This window comes from Pan paniscus, chromosome 5 (assembly GCF_029289425.2).
Source record: "Pan paniscus chromosome 5, NHGRI_mPanPan1-v2.0_pri, whole genome shotgun sequence".
In the NCBI taxonomy this organism is placed as follows: Eukaryota; Metazoa; Chordata; class Mammalia; order Primates; family Hominidae; genus Pan; species Pan paniscus.
The window spans coordinates 147344576-147367672 of record NC_073254.2 but is presented as its reverse complement, the minus strand read 5'-3'; the positions used below and the strand labels follow the sequence as shown (position 1 = coordinate 147367672).

The 23097-nt window shown below is 40.0% G+C and overlaps 1 protein-coding gene and 1 pseudogene across 1 annotated transcript in view; both read right to left on the bottom strand.

Annotated features, from left to right (window-relative positions):
- The window catches only part of LOC129398111 (uncharacterized), a 75800-nt gene that overhangs the window by 47458 nt on the left and 5245 nt on the right, over positions 1-23097 (bottom strand). Inside the window, exon 3 of the mRNA XM_063605098.1 lies at positions 10279-10373. Coding sequence (XP_063461168.1) covers positions 10279-10373 — 95 coding nt within the window. The remainder of the gene's footprint in view (positions 1-10278; positions 10374-23097) is intronic.
- LOC100987631 (large ribosomal subunit protein uL18-like) lies at positions 4701-8991 on the bottom strand (annotated as a pseudogene).

Sequence of the window (23097 nt, the reverse complement as noted above, 5' to 3'; positions counted from 1 at the left end):
AATGAAAATTAATGAAACCCAAATGTAGCTTTTTGAAAAGATCAACAAAATTGACAAAACTTTATCTAAACTGACCAAAAGAAAAAGAGAGAAAACTCAAGTTATCAAAATTCAGAATTGTCTTAGTTTGTTTGGGTTGCTCTAAAAAACTACCATAGACTGTGTATCTTAAAAACAACAGAAATGTATTCCTCACAGTTTTGGAGACAAGGAAACCTAATATCAAGACAGGCAGATTTAGTGTTTGGTGAGGACCTATTTTCTGGTTCATGGATAGTACTTTCTTGCTGTGCCCTTATATGCTGAAAATGGGAAACCAGCTCTCTGGAACCTTTCTTATAAGTGCACTAAACCCATCCTGACCTCAGGATCTAATCATCTCCCTAAGGCCTTACATCCTAACACTATTACGTTAGTGATCAGGTTTTCAACATACAGATTTTGGAAAGACACAAGCATTCAGACCACAGCAGGAATAAAAGAGATAATATTGCTAGCAACATTACAGAACTAAAAAGGATTATAAGGAAATACTACTGCAATTGACTTCATGTTTATGTTCCCCATGATTTATATGCTGAAATCCTAACCCCCAAAGTCATGGCATATACATTATTCTCAACTTTACATGGAACATTCTCCAGGGTAGGTCATATGTTAGGCCACAAAACATGTCTTAACAAATTTAGGAAGCTATAGATCATACAGAGTATCTTTTCTAGTAAAAATAGTATACAACTAGAAATCAATAATAGGAAGAACTGTGGAAACTTTACAAATACATGGATATCAAACAATGTGTCTCTGAATAACCAATGAGTCAATGAAGAAATTAAAAGTGAAATTAAAAAATTTTATGAGACAAACAAAAATAGAAACAACACACATGCCAAAATCTATGGGGTACAGCAAAAGCAGTTCTAAGATAGAACTTTACAGCAATAAACACCTACATCAAAAATGAAGAATGATCTCAAATAAATGACCTAACATTGCACAGATGGAACAAGAAAAGCTAAAACCTAAAAAAGCAGAAGAAAAAGATAATAATAAAGATTGGAGCAGAAATAGAGACTAAAGAAACAAACTTCAACATCCTTCAAGATAAACATAACCTCTCAACAAATTATGTGTATAGAAGTTTCATAGCTCAATGCAATAAAGGCCATATATGACAAACCCATAGCTAACATCATACTGAATAGAGAAAAGATAAAAGCTTTTTCTCTAAGATCTGGAGAAAGACAAGAATGCACACTTTCATCACTTCTATTCAACATAATATTGGAAGTCATAGCCATAGACATTACACAAAAGAAAAAAGTCTTCCAAATTGGAAGGGAGGAAGTCAAATTGTCTGTTTGCAGACAATATGATCTTATGTAGAGATAAACCAAAAGACTCTACCAAAAAACTGTTAGAACTAATAAGTGAATTCACTAAAGTTGCAAGGTACAAAGTAAATATGCAAAAATCAATAGCATTTTTATACCTTAATAGTGAACAATCTGGAAAAGAAATAAAACAATTCCATTTATAATAGCTACAAAAATCTATAAGATACCTAGGAATAAAGTTAACCAGAGAGGTAAAAACTATAGAATACTGATGAAAGAAATTGAAGAGAACACAAATAAATAGAAAGATAGCCATGTTCATAGATTGAAAGAATTCATATTGTTAAAATGTCCATATTATACCAAAGTATGTAGAGATTCGCTGTAATCTCTGAAATTTCCAATGATATCCTTCACAGAAATAGAAAAGAAATCCTGAAATTCATATAGAATGACAAAAAACTCTGAATAACCAAACTAATCTTGAGCAAAAAAAGCCCCACAACAACAAAGCTGGAGGCATGATACTGCCTAACTTCAAAATATATTACAAGCCTATGGTAACCAAAACAGCATGTATTGGCAGAAAAACAGGCATTAAAAAAACAGTGGAACAGAATACAGAGCCCAGAAATAAATCCACACATCTACAGCCCACTGATTTTGGACAAAGGTGCCAAGAACACACACTGGGAAAAGGACAATCTCTTTAATAAATGGTGCTGAGGAAATTGGATATCCATATGCATAAGAATACTGTACCCCTATCTTTCACCATACAAAAATCAACTCAAAATGAATTAAAAACTTAAATATAAGACCCAAGACTATGAAACTACAGAAGAAAACATAGAGAAAATGCTTCATGACATTGGACTAGGCTAGGATTTTTTTGATAAGACCTCAAAACACAGGCAACAAAACCAAACATAGACAAATGAGATACGCCAAACTAAAAAGCTTCTGCACAGCAAAGAAAACAATCAGCAGAGTGAAGAGGCAACCTACAGGATGGGAGAAAATATTTGATACTATACATTGACAAGGCATTACTATTCAGAATATATAATGACCTTAAATCAACAAGCAAAAAATAAACCTCATTCAAAAAATGGCCGAAAGACCTTAACAGGCATTTTCCAAAAGAAGACATACAAATGGCCAACAGACATATTAAAAAATGCTAACTATCACTTATCATCCGGGATAATGACCCTGGTCACTAATGACCATAGAAATGCAAATAAAAACAATGAGACATCCCCTCACTCCAGTTAGAATGGCTGTTATAAAAAAGACAACAGATAACAAGTGTTAGCAATTACGTGGAGAAAAGAGAACCCTTAATACACTGTTGGTGGGAATGTAAATTAGTATAGCGATTATGGGAAACAGTATGGAGGTTCCTGAAAAATTAAAAATAGAACTATCATATGATCCAACAATCCCACTATTGGCTACATATCTGAAGGAAATGAAATCAGTATGTCGAAGAGACATCTGAACTCTCATGTTTATTGCATTAATTGGCTATTCACAATAGCCAAGATATGGAATCAGTCTAAGTGTCCAACAATGGGTGAATGGATAAAGAAAATGTGGTATAATGTAATGGAATACTATTCAGCCATAAAAAGGAAGGAAATCTTGTCATTTGTTACAACATGGATAAACTTGGAGACATTATGTTCAGTGAAATAAGCCAGACACAGAAAGACAAATACCACATGTTCTTACTCATATGCATAATCTAAATATGTTAATCTCATAGAAGTAGTGAACAGAACAATGGTCACCAGAAACTGGGGAGAGTAGAGGTAAGGGGGAAAGGGGAGAGGATGGTCAACAAGTACTAAGTTACAATTAGAAAGGAGGAAAAAGTTCCGGTGTCCTATAGCACAGTAGGGTGACTATAATCAACAAAAAAGTATTGTATATCTCGAAAGAGCAAGAAGAGAGGATTTTGCATGTTCCTACCAAAAATAAATGATAAATATTTGAGGTGATGAGTATGCTAATTACCTTTATTTGATCACTGTACAATGTATACAGGTATCAAAACATCACATTTTACCACATAAATAGGTACTATCATTATGTGTCTATTAAAAATAAAAAATTTTTTAAAGTGGTTCTGGGATGGTGAGATATCTACATGCAAAAGAGTGAATGTAGGCCCCTACATCATACGACATACAAACATGTACTCAAAATGAATCGAAGTCCTAAATGTAAGAGCTAAAGGTATAAAACTGTTAGAAGAAAATATAACAATAAATCTTCATGACCTTGTAGTAGTTAACAGTTTCTTAGATGTGACACTAAAAGCTCAAGCAACAAAAGAAAAACAGATAAATTGGACTTAATCATAATGTAAAATATTTGTGTTCCAAAAGACACCAGCAAGAAAGTAAAAAGACAACCATGTAATGTGAAAAAAATATTTACCAGTCATATATCTGAGAAGAGATTCGTATCTAGAATATAAAAAGAACCTTCACAAGTCAATAATTAAAATATAAATTACATAATTTAAAAGATAGGCAAAAGATGTAAGTAAACATGTCTCCAAATAAAATATACGAATGGCCAATAAATACGTTAAAAGATGCCAAAATCAATTAACTATAAAGAAAACACAAATGAAAACCACAATGAGATACCTCTTCACACTCCCTAACATGGCTATAGTACAAAAGACTGAAATATCAAGTGTTGGAGAAGTTGTGGACAAATTGAAACACTGTTGGTGGAAATGTAAAATGGTACAGCCACTTTGCAAAACTGTTTGGTAGTCCCTCAAAAGGTTAAATATAGAGTTACCATATGACTCAGCAATTCCACTCTTAGGTTTGTACCCAAAAGGTATGAAAGCTTATGTCCACACAAAAACTTATCCACAAATGCTGATAGGAGCATTTTATTTGTAACAGCTAAAAAGTGGAACAGTGCAAATACCTATCAGTTGATAAATGGATAAATAAAATATGATTTAGCCACAAATGGGATATTATTTGCCAATTAGAAGGAATGAAGTACTGATACATGCTATGGCTTAAATGAACCTTAAAAATGAGCTAGGAGGCAGGACTCAACACAGGGCTCAGACATTGGACCAAATTGAGTACTAGCTAAAACAGGTCTGGGGCAGAAGCACCTCCCCATAAGACATGCCCACTAATGTGCCATGTCAGTTTACCATTGCCATGGCAACAAGTTAACATTCCTTTCCACAGCAATGACCTGACAACCCAGAAGTTACCTCTCTCATCGTATAAATTTCTGCATAAACCACCCCTTAATTTTAATATAATTAACAGTGGGTATAAATATGACTGCAAAACTGCCTCTGAGCTGTTATTCTGGGAGTATGGAGTAGCCCTGCTCTGCAAGGAGCAGTACTTCTGCTGCTGCTGTATGCTGCCACTTTAATAAAAGTTGCTGTTTAATACCACCGACTCACCCTTGAATTATTTCCTGGGCTAAGCCAAGAACCCTCCCGGGCTAAGACTCAATTTTGGGGCTTGCCTGTCTTGCATCATCTGGTGACCAGCGAAGGGAGGAAGACAGTGGAGATGGCAGTGATTGGTGGAAATGGCAGTGATTGATTGGTGGAGACAGTGAGACCTGGATGGTGAGACAGTACAGACAGAGAGGCAGCGACTGGAGACAGACAATGAAAGATGGCAGTCAGAGAGACTGAAATAACAAGAGACAGTAGTTGGTGAGAGGGAAACATGGCAATCTGCAATACCACAAGGAGAGAGACAGCAAAAATGTCTGATCTCGAGGCTGCAAGAGCTGTAACACCGAGGCTGTAACAATAAATAGCTTCTAACACTACAGAGCTATAACACTAACCAAAGACTCTTTTAAGAGCCATCATCTTTCCCCGGCAGGCAGCAGAGCAAAGTGGAGGATCAAGTGGCCATGATGCTGCTGCCTTGTGTGGGACCCACTGCTCCAACCAAGCAGGTCAGTGGATTACAGGTCCCTGTGCTGCCCCTCTCACAATATGGCAGCTGAGCCCACTCAAGCTGGGGGAACCTGGAGAGACCTATACCCAAGTCCTGCGTGGGAGATTAGTTGGTGCAACGGGTGAATGTCTCCTCTCTTCTCCTCCCCAACCATAATATTAGGTAAGCTAGGAAATGAAAGCCTTTGGCTAAGTGGTCAGTTAAAAGTTACCCGCGGTTTAGATGCTCTGAAGCATATCCTTGTCACCACTTTTCCCATTTTTTGTTTTTGTTTTTTCTTTTCCTCTGACTTCATTTTATTGCTCCACCATTTGTTTTATTTTCAGTCCTAAAAATGTATGTTTTGATTGCAGTTGTTTGTTTGCAGTCATGTTTGCTTTTGACTTTCTGTTAACTGTATTTGGGCAATTGTTCAAGGCAGGATACTTGGTTGTGAGAGATCCCCCATTGTGTGGACTCTAGAACACCAGAGTCAAGTTGTTCTGTGATCCCAGCTTGGTCTGGGGTTCACTCTTGGCCACCCCTGGGGTGCCCCAAGGTTTTTGGGATTTGGTGAGAGAACACTCATTGGCTGAACTTCGGACACTCCAGGTTTTCAGCATAGGTATTTTTGGTCACCCCAACAGATGCTCTGGGGTTTTCGGCATTGACATTCCTTCTAGGATTGTGGGTTATAGCCCCTTACCCTAGGGGACTATTGGTCTTGCCATTTTCTGCCCTAAAGTTGAAAGTATTATTTTCTTAATAGTCAGCTGCAAGCCCCTTCCTATGTGCTGTCCTATAACTGCCTTGCTCAAGCCCTTCTTGGTCAAATAAATTGAGATTTCCCAGACTCCTGGCCTGATGAACAGCACCTACAGTGATAGGCAAGTGGCCACCTGAATATTTTTTGGTGACTCCACTTCTGGGTAGGTTCTCCAGCAAGTCAGGGCCTCTGAAGTCTCCCCTTGGGCAATGCAGTTTACCCTTCCCTTCCTCCTTTCTACAGTCACTATTTGTTAGTCCCCCTCATATAACTCACTCTCTGTGGAATTTAGGCTCAACATCCAACTGCCATTTGTAGTTTGTAATCCATTTTTGTAACACCTTGCTATCTATAGAAAGTGTGAATTTAAAAAGGGAAAAGCAACTAGGCATTTGCTAAACTTAGGCTGACTAAAACCCCCTGTAGAGACTCTTAGTGGACATGGGGACAACAGTGAGCATCCCAGAGGATTCACAATTAGGGTGTCTTTTAGACAACTGAAGTAAGTTCAAATTAGTGCAAAGAAAACTGGCACTTTGAAACCATCAGCTCTCATGAGGACCCCGTCACCATCACAATAAAAGTATGGGGGAAACTGTCCCCCATGATCCAATCACCTCCTATCAGGTATCTCCCTCAACACATGGGGATTATAATTTGAGATGACATTTGGGTGGGGACACAGAGCCAAACCATATCATTCTGCCCCCAGACCCTCCCAAATCTCATGTCATTCTCATATTTCAAATCACAATCATGCCTTCCCAACAGTCCCCCAAAGTCTTAACTAATTATGGTATTAAACCAAAAGTCCAAGTCCAAAGTCTCATCTGAGACAAGTCAAGTCCCTTCCACCTATCAGCCTGTAAAATCAAAAGCAAGTTAGTTACTTCCAAGATACAATGGGGGTACAGGCATTGGGTAAATTTTCCTATTCCAAATGGGAGAAATTGGCTAAAACAATAGGGCCACAGGCCCCATGCAAGTCCAAAACCTGTCAGGGCAGTCATTAAATCTTAAAGCTCCAAAAATGATTTCTTTTGACTCCATCTCTCACATCCCAAGCATGCTGATACAAGGGGTGATCTCCCACAGCCCTGGGTAGCTCTGCCCCTGTGACTCTGAGGCTACAGGCTGGTGTTGAGTGCCTGCAGCTTTTCCAGGTGCATGGTGCAAGCTGTCAGTGGATCTACCTTTCTGTAGCCTGGAAGACAGTGGCCCTCTTCTCACAGCTCCACTAGGCAGTGTCCCAGTGGGGACTCTGTGTGGGAGCTCCAACCCCACATTTCCCTTCCACGCTGCTCTAGCAGAGATTCTCCATAAGGGTTCTGACCCTGCAGCAGACTTCTGCCTGGACATCCAGATGTTTCCATACATCCTCTGAAATCTAGGTGGAGGCTCCCAAACCTCAGCTCTTGTCTTCTGTGCACCTGCAGGCCCAACACCACATGGAAGCCACCAAAGCTTGGGGATAGCATCCTCTGAAGCAATGGCCCCGAACTGTACCTTGACCCCTTTTAGCCACAGCTGGAGTTGGAGTGGCTGACATACAGTGTGCCGGATCCTCAGGCTGCAGAGGAGCAGGACCCTGGGCCTAGCCCAGGAAACCATTTTTCCTTCCTAGGCCTTTGGGCCTGTGATGGAAGGGTTTGCTGTGAAGATCTCTGACATGCCCTGGAGACATTTCCCCATTGTCTTGGCTATTAACATTCAGCTCCTCATTACTTATACAAATTTCTGCAGCTGGCTTAAATTCCTCCCAGAAAATGGGTTTTTCTTTTCTACCATATAGTTAGGCTGCAAATTTTCCAAACTTTTATGCTCTGCTTCCCTTTTTTTTTTCTGTCCATAAGTTTAGTCTCATTATCTGAAAAACCCTCACAGAAAAGTGGTTTAGCTCTCAGCAGTCTGCTCCTGAGCTCTGAGGAAGTCTGCCCTCTTTTGAGCTACCCAATCTTTCTTCTGAGCAAGGGATATTTTGGGAAAGTTCCACCTCTTCTTTTTAACTTCTTTCTTGGACTTCTTTTTGTAGACTGGATTTTCTCATATAGCAGCATGAGTTTTCTTATATATTTCCGTCATGTCTGGAGTTATGCTGTTCTTTACGTATTGAAAGAACTGTTTCTTGTTAGGATCTTCATCTCCTTCCATTAAGTAGTGCATGTAATCTGCAACTTTCTGGCCCATGATGTACTTCTGGTGTACTTCTGCATTAAATTCTTTGCTTTCAGAATCATAACCAGGGAATCGTTTGGTACTGTGAGGGATAGACAAGCCTTCATCCACAGTTCCCTTCAGGGCACCAAAAACTTGATTGCCAGTGGTAGTTCTGGCAAGGCTTGCATCCAAATAGTAGGTAAAGGCACCTGGCTGACCATCAATGCTTTCCACATTGTATTCATCACCAGTCATCTCCACTTGGCCTTCATAGATCTTGTCCACATCAAACCTATTGAGAAGCCTGCGGGCTAGCAGCAGGCCAGTACAATATGCTGCAGCATAATTTGTCAGGCCAACATTCACACCATATTTTGGCAGTTTGTGCGCATATGCTGCGCAGACTATCATATCCCCCTCTATACGGACATAAGCAATCTGACAAATGATACGTCTTTTTGTTACATGAACTATCATCCTGTATTTGGGTGTGTTGTATTTCTTTTTATCCTGTATCACCAAGCATTGCTGAGAATAATAATCATTTTTACCCTCTCATCGTCTTCTAAATTTCACTTGGTATCTCTTAAAGTAGGCCTTATTGTTAACAACTTTAATAAACCCCATCCTGCAGAACAGAGACCTCTGCTTCCCTTTTAAACATAAGTTCCAACTTTTTTTTTTTCTTTTTTTTTTTTGAGACAGAGTCTGGCTCTGTCGCCCAGGCTAGAGTGCAGTGGCGCAATCTCGGCTCACAGCAAGCTCCGCCTCCCGGGTTCACGCCATTCTCCTGCCTCAGCTTCCTGAGTAGCTGGGACTACAGGCGCCCACCACCACACCTGGCTAATTTTAGTAGAGACCGGTTTCACCATGTTAGCCAGGATGGTCTCGATCTCCTGACCTCGTGATCCACCTGCCTTGGCCTCCCAAAGTGCTGGGATTACAGGCATGAGCCACTGCGCCCAGCCTAAGTTCCAACTTTGAACCATGTGTTTGTGAGTGCATATAGCTGAATGCTTTCAGAATCAGCCAGGCCACCTCTTAAATGCTTTGCTGCTTAGAAATTTCTTCCACCAGATACCCTAAATCATCTCTCTCAAGTTCAAAGTTCCACAGATCTGTAGGGCAGAGGCAAAATGCTGCCTGTATCTTTGCTAAAGCACAGCATAAGTAACCTTTGCTCCATTTCCCAAAAGGTTCCTCATCTCCATCTAAAACTGTCAGAGGCTTTTGAGCAAAGTGACTCCATTTTGAGTGAGGGCTGGGAAAATGAGGCTGAGACTTGCTGGGCTACATTTCCAGAAAATTAGACATTCCTAGCTTCTAGATGTTTATGGCTAAGGGAACACATTTATGATGTTTACTGAAACAGACCCAGACTTGGGAGTGTCCAGATATCCTGATATCTGGAGAATAAGGACATTCCCAATTTTGCTATAAAGATAACAATATTGATTCTTGCAAAATATAGTAATTAAGAAAATTAATCCTTTATCACAAACCCTTGTAGCAGAGCACATCTCCCCAAGCACTATTTTTATCCTATAAATATACAAGCATTGTACCTAGGGTGGATGCATTCCTCTTCTTACTTTCAGGAACATCCTACTCTGTCTGTGGAGTAGCTGTCCTTTCACTGCTTTACTTTCTTAATAAATGTGCTTTTACTTTGCACTGTGGAATAACCCTGAATTCTTTCTTGCATGAGATCCAACAACCCTCTCTTGGGGTCTGGATCAGGACCCCTTTCCAGTAACAAAACCACATCAGCCTGGACTTCATTGTCTATATCACTGTCAGCACTTTGGTCAAAACCATTTAACAAGTCTCTGAGAAGTTCCAAACTTTCCCACGTCTTTCTGTCTTCTTCTGAGCCCTCCAAACTATTCCAACCTCTACCTGTTACCCAGTTCTAAAGTCACTTCAACATTTTCAGGTTATCTTTATAGCATTACCACACTCCTAGTACCAGTTCTCTGTAGTAGTCAATTTTCATGCTGCTATAAAGATATTTACCTGAGACTGAGTAATTTATAAACAAAAAGAGGTTTAATTGACTCACAGTTCTGCATGGCTTTGGAGGCCTTAGGAAGCTTACGATCATGGAGAAAGGTGAAGGGGAAGCAGATGCCTTCTTCACAAGGTGGCAGGAGAGACCTGGTGAGTGCAGAAAAAACTCCCACTTTTAAAACCATCAGATCTTGTGAGAACTCCCTAACTATCACAAGAACAGCATGGGAGAAACCACCTCCATGATCCAATCACCTCCCACCAGGTCCCTCTCTTGACATGTGGGGATTACAATTTAAGATGAGATTTGGGTGGGGACATGGACCCAAACCCATATCACATCCTAATCTTGTTTATTTCCTTCCTTCTGCTTGCTTTAGATTTAGTTGACTGTTATGTTTTCAGTGTCTTTAAATTGGAGGTCTTATTATTGATTGGAGATTTTTTCTTTTTTTTAATAGATATTTACAGCTATAAATTCCCCCTTTAACCATTGTTTTAGCCATATCCCATAATTTTTTTGTTGTGTTGGGTTTTTGTTTTCATTCATTTCAAAGACAGTCTTTTTTTCCTTCTGGCTTCTTAAGCTATAATTGACAAAAATTGTATGTATTTATGGTGTACAATGTGATGTTTTAATATATGTATACACTGTGAAATGTTTAAACCTAAGTAATCAACATATTTAGCACTGCATATATTTATCACTTTTTTAGTGGTGACAGCATTTAAAATATACTCTCTTAGCAATTTTCAAGTATACATTATTAACTATGGTCACCATGCTGTACAATAGATCTCCATAACTTATTCATCCTAATTGAAATATTGTACCTTTAGACCAATATCTCTACATTTTCTTCCACCTCATCCCCACCGTAGCCCCTGGTAACTACTATTTTACTCTCTGCTTCTATGAGTTGAACTTTTTTGGATTCTGCATATAAGTAATATCATACAGTATTGTCTTTCTCTGCCAGGATTATTTCAGTTAGCATAATGTTGCCAAGTTCCCTCATGTTGTTGAAAATAACAGGATTTTCTTATTATTTAAGCCTAAATACTATTCTATTGTACATATATACCACGCCTTCTTTACCCATTCATCCCTGAATGGACATTTAGGTTGATTCCATATCTTAGTTATTGTGAATGATGCTACAATGCACATGAAGGTGCAGATATCTCTTTGACATACTGATTCTATTTCCTTTGAAAAAAGAAAATAAGGCTGGGTCCGGTGGCTCACGCCTGTAATCCCAGCACTTTGGGAGGCCGAGAGCAGCCTGAACAACATGGGGAAACCCCGTCTCTACTAAAAGTACAAAAATTAGCTGGGCGTGATGGTGGACAACTGTAGTCCCAGCTACTCGGGAAGCTGAGGCAAGAGAATCGCTTGAATCTGGGAGGCGGAGGTTGCAGTGAGCCGAGATCATGCCACTGCACTCCAGCCTGGACGATAAGAGCGAGACTCCGTCAAAAAAAAAAAAAAAAGAAAATACATTTTATTTCCTTTTGTGTATATACTATATGTTTTTTAAAACTCAGAAGTAAAAATGCTGGATCAGGTGGGGCGCAGTGGCTCACACCTGTAATCCCAGCACTTTGGGAGGCTGAGGCAGGCGGATCACCTGAGGTCAGGAGTTCGATACCAGCCTCAACATGGAGAAACCCCGTCTCTACTAGAAATACAAAATTAGCCAGGCGTGGTGGTGCATGCATGTAATCTCAGCTACTCGGGAGGCTGAGGCAGGAGAATTGCTTGAACCTGGGAAGGCGGAGGCTGCAGTGAGCTGAGATCGTGCCATTGTGTTCCAGCCTGGGCAACAAGAGCAAAACTCCATCTCAGAAAAAAAAAAAAAAAAAAAGGCTGGATCATATGATGATTCTATTTTTAATTTTTTCATGAACTTCCATATATTGTTTTTCATATGGCTGTTCTAATTTACATTCCCACCAACAGTGTATAAGAGTTTCCTTTTCTCCACATCTTTGCCAACACTTGTTATTTTTTGTGTTTTTGATGATAGCCATTCTAACAGGTGTGGGGTGATAGATTCTTGTGGTTTTGATTTTCATTTCACTGATGATTAGCAATGTTGAGCATTTTTTCATATACATGTCGGCCATTTGTATGTTTTCTTTAGAGAAAAGTCTTTTCAAGACCTTAGCTCATTTTAAAATCAGATTACTTGCTATCTTGCTATTATTTGATTTCCTTATATACTAGAATTTTTTGGGGGGGTGGATTTCAGTTTCTCACCCATGTCATCAAGACTCAATGCCTCCCGTCATCAATATTTATTGAGCATTTACACTGTACAAGGCACAACAGAACATACAGAAAACATTGTCCCTGCTCTTGAGAAGCTTACATTCTAAAAAGGTGTAGAAAAGAAGCTTACATTCTAAAGAGGTGTAGAAAAAATACGCCTCTTTTAAAATGACATTTTTGTTTGGTGTTTTCTGCAAAGTACTGAGGAAATATTTTGTAAAGTGTCTTTGGGTATAACTTAGTCCCATCATTATTTAGAGAATAGAGGAAGAGAAAGAGAAAGGATTTGAAAGACAGACAATGACAGGCCATTCAGGATACATAGGGTTTTAAAGGGAGATAAACACAATCTAATCAACCAAGGAGAGATTTGCTGCAGTAAATAGGATGAGGGAAATAGTTTGTGGGATGCAAGCAAAGAAGCAGGGTGTCTTAGACATTGAGTGGAGCCAGAAAGATCATGCGGCCTTTTTCCAAGTACATGGCCACCAAGTAGGAATGGTTGGTGACAAGACAGAAGGCTAAAAAAGGAAGGTAATCTTGTGCCACCTGACAAATAGAAAGAATAAAGGATCAAATTCAAAGGCAGGCTCTAAGAGTATGAAGAAATTCTTAAAAACCAAAAAGTGATTTGGAAGCACAAAACTTATAGATAATGCTACCCCATGTCATGATGGGCCAAGAACATTGCGCCTTCCTAAGTTAGAAAATGCCATATACCAAAATTTAAACGGAACATATTACTTTTTTTTCCCAATCAACCTCCCCCTCTCCCAGTAAAAACAGGAACTCATTTTTTTCAGGGTGGGAAGGAGGAGACGGGATAATGGGACATGGTTGGAAACAGTAGTTATAGTAGTAGAATTTTTGTTATTATGATAAACTTCGTGTTTAAACTTGACAAAAGCCCATTAGCTGCCAAGAAGGAATAAGGAATTTCAAAAAATATACAATTTCCTTTAGAGAAGTTTCAGAACCAAAAGACTAATTTACATGAAAAGCTGTAGAGAAAGTAGTTGAAAAGTGCATTCATAAAACTTTTATTCCACTGACATGAATTTAATACACATGTTCTTAACAATTATGCTTGGACTGTTCTTGAAAACTTCGTAAGACATTAAACAAAGCTGGCTATCATCTCAAGTTATTTCCCTGTTAACTATTTTTACAGCACACGCATGTTAGGCAAGTATCAAGAAAAACCACAAAAGCAAAAAAACCTAAAAAAAGTTAAATACATGTTTTTTTGTTGTTGTTGTTTTACTGCTGTGCTTGATATACATGTAGTAATGAACACCAAGCAATTCGTTTTTCCTGCATCTTTACTTTTACATTTGTTCTTAGGTTGCCTAAAACATTTAAATACAAATAAAATGAGTGAAATAAAAATGATGAAAGCTAACAGCAGGTAACTTTACAAATAATGAAATGTGAACCGTTTCTGCCCTTATTCAGAGTAAAATGGGTCACAACTTTGTCTAAAGGAACACTTCTGCAGCTGTAGTCAAAGGTGTGCACATTGAGATTGAGTATTCCACAGCTATACATGGTTTAACACGTGGTATCCATGGGATATCTGTTTCTACCACAGCCTTGTAAGTGCTCCAAACCTTAAAGTACCCACAATTACTACACCTGTAACTGGAACCAATGATCCCTTTTATTCCCCACTAGGACAAACCAATATGTACGCAGTTTTCTCTGCTTAGACATGGAAGCAGTTTTAACACTGGCCCCTGTGAAGCCACAATGCACTGAAAGTACTATGCCAAACATTTATAACTTGTATAAAAATTCCACATCCCCATAGTGTCCACCTCAAGATGAAAACAGGTAACTCCCTAAATGTTAACTGGCTCTACCCCCCTAATATTAAACATAAAAACCACATGGGAAATATAGAAATTCAAATAGAAGTAACATAAACCTCTCATAAATTGTAAACAAAAAACTATCTGTGGGACAGCATAGATGACAAATGGTCTACTATGTAAATTTTAAAATGAGGCAGATAAAAGTTGGAAGGCGGGTTAATTTTCACCTCCTTCTCCTGCTTCAGCTTTGTCTCCTTGGGTATCCGATGCCCACAATGTCAAGTTGTCTGTCAGTAATTGCATTATTAGCGTGTTGTCTTTGTATGACTCTTCACTTAATGTATCAAGTTCAGCAATGGCTTCATCAAAAGCTGTCTTTGCAAGAGAACAGGCTTGCCTCCCTCCCTCCCTCCCTTCCTCCCTCCCTCCCTTCCTTCCTTCCTTTCAGATGGAGTCTTGCCCTGTCACCCAGGCTGGAGTGCAATGGCATGATCTTGGCTCACTGCAACCTCCACCTCCCAGGTTCAAACAATTCTCCTGCCTCAGCCTCCCGAGTAGCTGGGATTACAGGTGCCCACCAACACGCCCCACTAATTTTTGTATTTTTAGTAGAGACAGGGTTTCACCAGGTTGGCCAGGATGGTCTCAAACTCCTGACTTCATGATCCACCTGCCTCGGCCTCCCAAAGTGCTGGGATTACAGGCGTGAGCGACTGGGCCCGGCCAAGGGCAGGCTTTCCCTGGGGAGTTCAGAGGAGTAAATCCAGTCTGATAGGATGTGTTGGTTGCATTTCCTTTTTGCTGATTTCAAAAGCTTCTTGGTATGCTTGTTGTGACTGATCCACAATCCCTTTCTTGTCATCACCAGCAACGACCTCAGCCAAGTAACGGTAGTAATCTCCTTTCATTTTCAAATAGAAGACTTTGCTCTCTGCTTGTGAAGCACTGGGGATCAAGAACTTTTCCAAAAGAGACAATACATCATTGCAGATATCTCTTAGCTCTGTCTGAATTTTCTCTCTGTATTCTCGAGCCATCTGCTGTTTTTTCTCAGCACCTTCCGTCTTTTGTTCAATACTTGAGACAACACTCCAAGATGACCTATAGGCTCCTACATTTTTAGAAGCAACTGAGAGAAGGTTCCTCTCCTCATTGGATAATTTCAGCTCCTTGCTCAGTTACAGATTTCATGCAGGCTGCGATGTCATCATATCTCTCAGCCTACTGGGCCAGTTCGGCCTTCTGAACCAGCTCATTTTTATCCATGACTGGATGTTCTGTTTCTGGAGTGGGTGGTGATGGCAGACCAACAAGGGCTCAGCAGTCTCTGGGCGGCAGCGGTGGTGGCAGTCAGGGGCTCGATTTCCTTAAAATCTAGAATATTTACTCCTTATAAGAAGTATGGTTTGCAAATATTGTCTCCCATTCCATAGCTGGTCTATTCACTCTATTGAGCCTTTGTTGTGCAGATAGATGCTTTTTATTTTGATGCAGTCCCATTTGTCTACTTTTGCTTTTGTTGCCTGTCCTTTGGGGTTATATTTTTTAAAAACCACAACCCAGACCCATATCAAGAAGCCTTTTTTTCTTTTTCTGTTTTTTTTTCTCTTAGTTTTACAGTTTCATGTCTTACATTTAAGTATTTAATCCATTTTAATTTGATTTTTGGTTATGGTATGAGATAAGGGTCCAATTTTATTTTCTGTATGTGATTATCTAGTTGTCCCAACACCATTTATTAAAGAGAGTGCCCTTTTCCCATTGTGTCTTCTTGGTATCTTTGTCAAAGATCAATTGACCAAAAATGTGTAGATTCATTTCTGGGCTCTCAATTCTGTTGTACTGGTTTACATGTGCATTTTTATATCAGCGCCATGCTGTTTTGATTATGTTAGCTTTTTAGTACCTTTTGAAATAAAGTAGTGTGATGCCTCTTGCTTTATTCCTTTTTGCCTATGATTGCTTTGGCTATTTGAGGCTTTCGTGGTTCCATACAAATTTTAGGATTGTTTTTCCTATTTCTGTGAAAAAATGCCATTGGAATTTTGATATGAATTGTATTGAATCTCCTGATTACTCTGAGTAGTATGAACATTTTAACAATATTAATATCTCCAATCCATGAAAGTGAAATATGTTTCCATTTACATGTGTCTTGTTCAACAGCATCCATCAATGTTTTATCATTTTCAGTGTACAGATATTTCATCTCCTTGGTTAAACTTATTCCTAAGTATTTGATTCTTTCTGATGCTATTGCAAATGGGATTGTGTTGTTAATTTCTTTTTATTGATAGCTCATTGTTAGTGAATAAAAATGCAACTGATTGGCCAGGTGCAGTGGCTCACGCCTAAGATCCCAGCACTTTGGGAGGCCAAGGTGGGTGGATCACGAGATCAGGAGATCGAGATCATCCTGGCTAACATAGTGAAACCCTGTCTCTACTAAAAAATACAAAAAATTAGCCAGGCATGGTGGCACACACCTGTAGTACCAGCTACTCAGGAGGCTGAGGCAGGAGAATTGCTTGAACCCAGGAGGGAGGTTGCAGTGAGCTGAGATCGCACTGCTGCACTCCAGCCTGGCAACAGAGTGAGACCCCGTCTCAAAAAAAAAAAAAAAGAACTGATTTTTGCATGTTGATTTTTATTCTGTAACTTAATTGAATCTGTGTGTTAGTTCTAAGAGTTATTTGGTGGAGTTGTTAGGGTTTTCTATATACAAGATTATGTTATCTGCAAACAGACAATTTCTCTACTTCTTTTCCAATCTGCTTGTCTTTTTTTCCCCCCATAATTGCTGTGGCTAGGACTTCCTGTATTATATTGAATAGAAGGGGCAAGAGTGGACACCCTTATGTTGTTCCTGATCTTAGAAGAAAAACTATCAGTTTTCCACTGTTTAATACAACATATTAGCTGTGAACTCGTCACATGTGGTCTTCATTATGTTGAAATACACTCCTTCTGCTATGGTTTGAATATTTTTTCCCTCCAAAACTCATGGTGAAATTTTATTTTATTTTATTTTGAGATGGAGTCTCGCTCTGTCACCCAGGCTGGAGTGCAGTGGCGTGATCTCGGCTCACTGTAAACTCCATCTCCCAGGTTCACACCATTTTTCTGGCTCAGCCTCCCAAGTAGCTGGGACTACAGGCACCTGCCACCATGCCTGGCTAATTTTTTGTATTTTTAGTAGAGACGGGGTTTCACCGTGCTAGCCAGGATGGTCTCGATCTCCTGACTTCATGATCCACCCGCCTTAGCCTCCCAAAGTGCTGGGATTACAGGCGTGAGCCACCCCGCCCGGGCCCTCATGGTGAAATTTAATCCTCACTGTGGCAGTACTGAGCGGTGGGGCAGAGCCCTCATGAACAGACTAATTCATTTATCAATTAATGGGTTAACGGATTTTCATGGGAGTAAGACTGGTGGCTTCATAAAAAAAGGAAGAGAGATCTGAGCTAGCATCTTCAGCTCCTCACCATGCGATGTTCTGTGTTGGTTAATGACTCTACAGATTTCCTATCAGCAAGAAGGCACTCACCAGATAGACCACCCTGAACTTGGACTTCTCAGCCTCCATAACTTTGAGAAATAAATTTCTTTTCTTCATAAATTACCCAGTTTCAGTTTCTGTTATAAGCAAGAGAAAACAAACCAAGACACCTTCCATACCTAATTTGTTGAGACAGTATCAGGTATATTGGCTTATACTTTTTTTCCTTCCCTGGCTTTTTTATCAAAGTAATGCTGGCCTCATAAAATGAGTTTGGAAGTCTTGTCTTCTCTTTAATTTTCTGACAGAGTAAGAGAAATTAGCATTAATTCTTCTTTAAGTGTTTGGTAGAATCACTGAAGCCATTTTGTCCCGGATTTTTCTGTTGGTAGCTTTTTGATTATAAATTTAACCTTCATTATTGTTCTGTTCAAATGTTCTCTTTCTTCATGATTTAATCTTGGTAGATTGTGTATTTCTAGAAATTTATCTATTTCTTCTAGGTTACCCAATATATTGTTGTATAATTGTTTATAATAGTCTCTTAGGATCCTTTATATTTCTATATCCGTTATAATGCTTTCTTTCATTTATAATTCTGAGTCTTCTCTCATTTTTTTCATAGTTTAGCTAAAGGTTTGTCAATTTTTGTTTATCTTTTCAAAAAACCAATTGTTTCTTTGATTTTTTTCTGTTATTTTTATCATCTCCATTTCCTTTATTTCTGCTCTGATCTTTATTATTTCCTTTTTTCTGTAACTTTAGGCTTAGCTGCTTCTTTTTCTAGTTCCCCGTGGTGTCAAGATAGGTTGTTCAAGATCTTCCTCTTTTCTTAATATAGGCATTCATTTGTCTCTATAAACTCCCCTCTTAGAACTATGTTTGTTGTATCCCATAAATTTTTCATTTTACTTTGTCTCAATATTATTTTTTCTACTGTAAAATTTCTTTTGTAACCCATCAGTAGTGTCTTGTTTAAGTTTCATATATTTGCAAATTTTCCAATTTGCTTCATTACTGATTTCTAGTTTTATATCACTGTGTTTGAAAAAGTTACTTGACATGGCTGGGCACCGGGGCTCACGCCTGTAATCCCAGCACTTTGGGAGGCCGAGGTGGGTGGATCACCTGAGGTCAGGAGTTTGAGACCAGCCTGGCCAACATGGTGAAACCCCGTATCTACTGAAAATACAAAAATTAGCTAGGTGTGGTGGCAGACAACTGTAATCCCAGCTAACTTGGAAGGCTTAGGCAGGAGAATCACTTGAATTTGGGGGGCAGAGGTTGCAGTGAACCAAGATCACACCACTTCACTCCAGCCTGGACGGAAGAGTGAAACTGTCTCAAAAAAAAAAAAGGCCGGCATGGTGGCTCACGCCTGTAATCCCAGCACTTTAGGAGGCCGAGGCGGGCGGATCACGAGGTCAGGAGATTGAGACCATCCTGGTTAACACGATGAAAACCCGTCTCTACTAAAAATACAAAAAATTAGCCTGGCGTGGTGGCAGGCGCCTGTAGTCCCAGCTACTCGGGAGGCTAAGGCAGGAGAATGGTGTGAACCCGGGAGGCGGAGCTTGCAGTGAACTGAGACTGCACCACTGCACTCCAGCCTGGGCGACAGAGCGAGACTCCATCTCAAAAAAAAAAAAAAAAAAAAAAAAAAAATATATATATATATATATATATATATACATACATACATACACACACACACACATAGTCTGACATAAGTTTAGCATCCCTGTTTTCTTTTGGTTACTGATTACACAGAATGTTTTTTTCATCTCTTTATTTTCAGACTATGTGTGTCCTTAAAGCTAAAATGAGACTCTTAGAGACTGAGTATATAGTTGAATTTTATTTGTTTTTGCATCCATTCAACCACTCTATTTTTGATTGGAGAATTTAATTTACATTTAAAGTAATTATTGATAGGTAAGGAATTACTATTTTCTTTTTGACTGTTTTGTAATTTCTTTATTCCATTCTTCCTCTCTTGATGTCTTCCTATGTGATTTTTTTTGGGGGGTGGGGAGGGGGATGGAGTCTCACTCTTTCGCCCAGGCTGGAGTGCAGTGGTGGCATCTTGGCTCACTGCAATCCCTACCTCCTGGGTTCAAGCAGTTCTCCTGACTCAGCCTCCTGAATAGCTAGGATTACAAGCACATGACACCATGCCTGGCTAATTTTTGTAGTTTTAGTAAAGGTGGTGGGGTTTCACCATGTGGGCCAGGTTGGTCTCGAACTCCTGATCTCAGGTGATCCACCCGCCTCGGCCTCCCAAAGTGCTGAGATTACAGGCGTTGAGCCACCGCACCTGGCCCTTCCTATATAATTTATTTATTTTTTTATATGGTAGACTGCTTTTCTTTTTCTTCATATTTTGTGTATCTATTACAGTTTTTTACTTTGGAGTTATCATGAGACTTACACAAAAGATCATAGTTATAAGTCTATTTTAAGCTCAAACAATTTAACTTTTTCTGCATACAAAAGTCTACACTTTAACTTCTCCTACATCTTATGCTATTGGTGTCACAATTTACAACTTTTATATATTGTGTTTCCATGAACAAATTATTATAATTACTTTTCTTTTAATTTTACACTAGAGTTAAAAGTGACTTATGCATCACTGTTATAGAATTAGAGTATTCTGAATTTAACTATGTTCTTACTTTTACACTGAGTTTTATACTTTCCTGTGTTTTCATATTGTTTTTTAGGGCCCTTTCAACCTGAAGAACGCCCTTTAGCATTTCATGTAAGGCAGGTCTATGGGTAAGAACACCTTTTGTTATGTCTGGGAAACTCCCTATTTGTCCTTCATTTCTGAAGGACAGCCTTGCCAGGTATAGCAGTCCTCATTGGCAGTTTATTTCTTTCAGCACCTTGCAGGCCATTCTCTCTTGGCCTGCGAGGTCTCTGCTGAGAAATCTGTTAATAGCCTTATAGAAGTTGCTCTTCTCTTGCAGCTTTTGCATTTCTTTGTCTTTGACTTTAGAAAATTTAATTGCAGTGTGTCTTGGTGAAGATCTCTTTGTATTTAATCTATTTAGGATTTTTTGGCTTTCATGGATCTGGATGTTTAGTTCCCTCTTCAGATTTGGAAAGCTTTCTGTCATTATGTTTTTCTGCCCCTTTCCCTTTCTCTGCCCCTTCTGGAGCTTCCATAGTGCATTAATTAGTTCACTTGATGGTGACCCTTAAGTCTTACAGATATTCTTTAGTCTTTTTTATTCTTTTTCTTTTCTTTTTTCTCCTCTTACTGGGCAATTTTAAATGACCTATTTTTAGGTTAACGGATACTTTCTTCTGCTTGATTTTGTTGTTGGAGCTCTCTGTGGAATTCTTCAGTTCAGTCATTGTGTTTTTTAGCTTCGGAATTTTCCTAGTTCTTTTTATGGTTTCTATCTCTTTGTCAAATTTCTAATTTTGTCTGTTTACTGTTTTCCTAATATTATTTAGCTGCCTATTTGAGCTCTCTTGTAGGTCACTGAGCTTTTCTTTTCTTTTTTTTTTTATTTTTTTTTCTGAGAATCTCACTCTGTTGCCCAGGCTGGAGTGCAGTGGTGCAATCTCAGCTCACTGCAACCTCTGCCTTCCAGGTTCAAGTGATTCTCCTGCCTCAGCCTCCCAGGTAGCTGGGACTACAGGCATGTGCCACCATGCCTGGCTAATTTTTTGTTGTTGTTGTTTGTATTTTTAGTAGAAACAGGGTTTCACTGTGTTAGCCAGGCTGGTGTTGATCTCCTGACCTTGTGATACACCTGCCTCGGCCTCCCAAAGTGCTGGGATTACAGATGTGAGCCACCACGCCCGGCAGTCACTGAACTTTTCTAAGAATTATTTCAAATTCTTCTTCAGGATGTTCATAGATCTTCATTTCTTTAGGGTTGTTTACTGGTGTTTGGTCCTTTGGTGGTATCATATTTCCCTGATTATTCCTCTTCCTTGCATTATTGAAATGCGGGCACTCATTCCAGTCTTTATAGACTGGATTCAGCAGGGAATGCTGCTCACAGTCACCCTATCAAGACTCTGGGTAGGTCATCTGTGGGCTTTATGGGTGGCCTTGCTGCTGGTGCCCTCAGATAGACAGGGCTGGTGACCAGATAGGTAGGTGGGTGTGCTAGGCATCTAGGTCCACAGGGTCTGGCTTGGAGCCTGTGTTCACAGGACAGGGGCCTGCCTAGTACTGAGATGGGCCTGGTGCCTGGGTCCATGGGGACAAAAGTGGAACATCAGTCTAGCAGTCTAGTCTGGTGCTGGGGAAGACCTAAAGCCTGATTCTTCAGAGGCCTTCATGGAGGCTGCGTCTGTGGGTGGTAGCCTGTAGGCTAGGCCCTCTGGGGTAGTTCTGGTGCCAGGGTCTACTGGGGTAGACCTGGACCTTGGGTTTGTTGGAGCAGGCCTGGAACCTGGGTTCACTGGAACCTGGGGCTGTAGGGACCAGCAGTCAGTGGACCTAAAGCCTATATCCACTGGTACCAACCTGGAGACTGGGGCTGTAGGGACCAACCTGGTGTTGGAGCCTGGTGCCTGAAACTATGGGGACCAACATGGGGAATGGAGTGGGCATAGATCTAGGCGCCATGGAGATTAGCCTAGCATTGGGGTGATCTTGGAGTCTCAGTGCATGGGTATCAGCCTAGAGCCTAGGGCCATGGTAGTCAGCCTGGTGCCAAGTTTCACTGTGGCAGGCCTGGTGCTGGAGTCTGCAGCAAAGCTGGCACTTACCTCACTCTCCTTTCCCCACACGGACCATAAGTCTCAGCTCTGTGCTACCCAGGCTTGGGAAAGGATTGACTCTTTCCTACTATCTTCAATGTGTCTTTTCTTAATTCTCTGCTACATCTAGGTGCTATAATTTCTCATCTGGATTCCTCAGTTCATGTGAAGGTGTTTTCATAAAAGGATAGTGGTTCAGGCCGGGCGTGGTGGCTCACGCTTGTAATCCCAGCACTTTGGGAGGCTGAGGCGCGTGGATCACCTGAGGCCAGGAGTTCAAGACAAGCTTGGCCAACATGACAAAACCCCATTTCTACTAAAAGTACAAAAATTGGCCGGGCGTGGTAGCGTGTGCCTGTGATTCCAGCTACTCAAGAGGCTGAGGCAGAGTTGCTTGAACCCAGGAGGCGGAGGTTACAGTGAGCCAAGATTGCGCCATTGCACTCCAGCCTGGGCAACGAGAGCAAGACTCTGTCTCAAAAAAAAAAAAGGATAGTGGTTCAAATAGATGTTTCTGTGAAGGGACAAGTACTGGGAAGTGCTATACTGCCA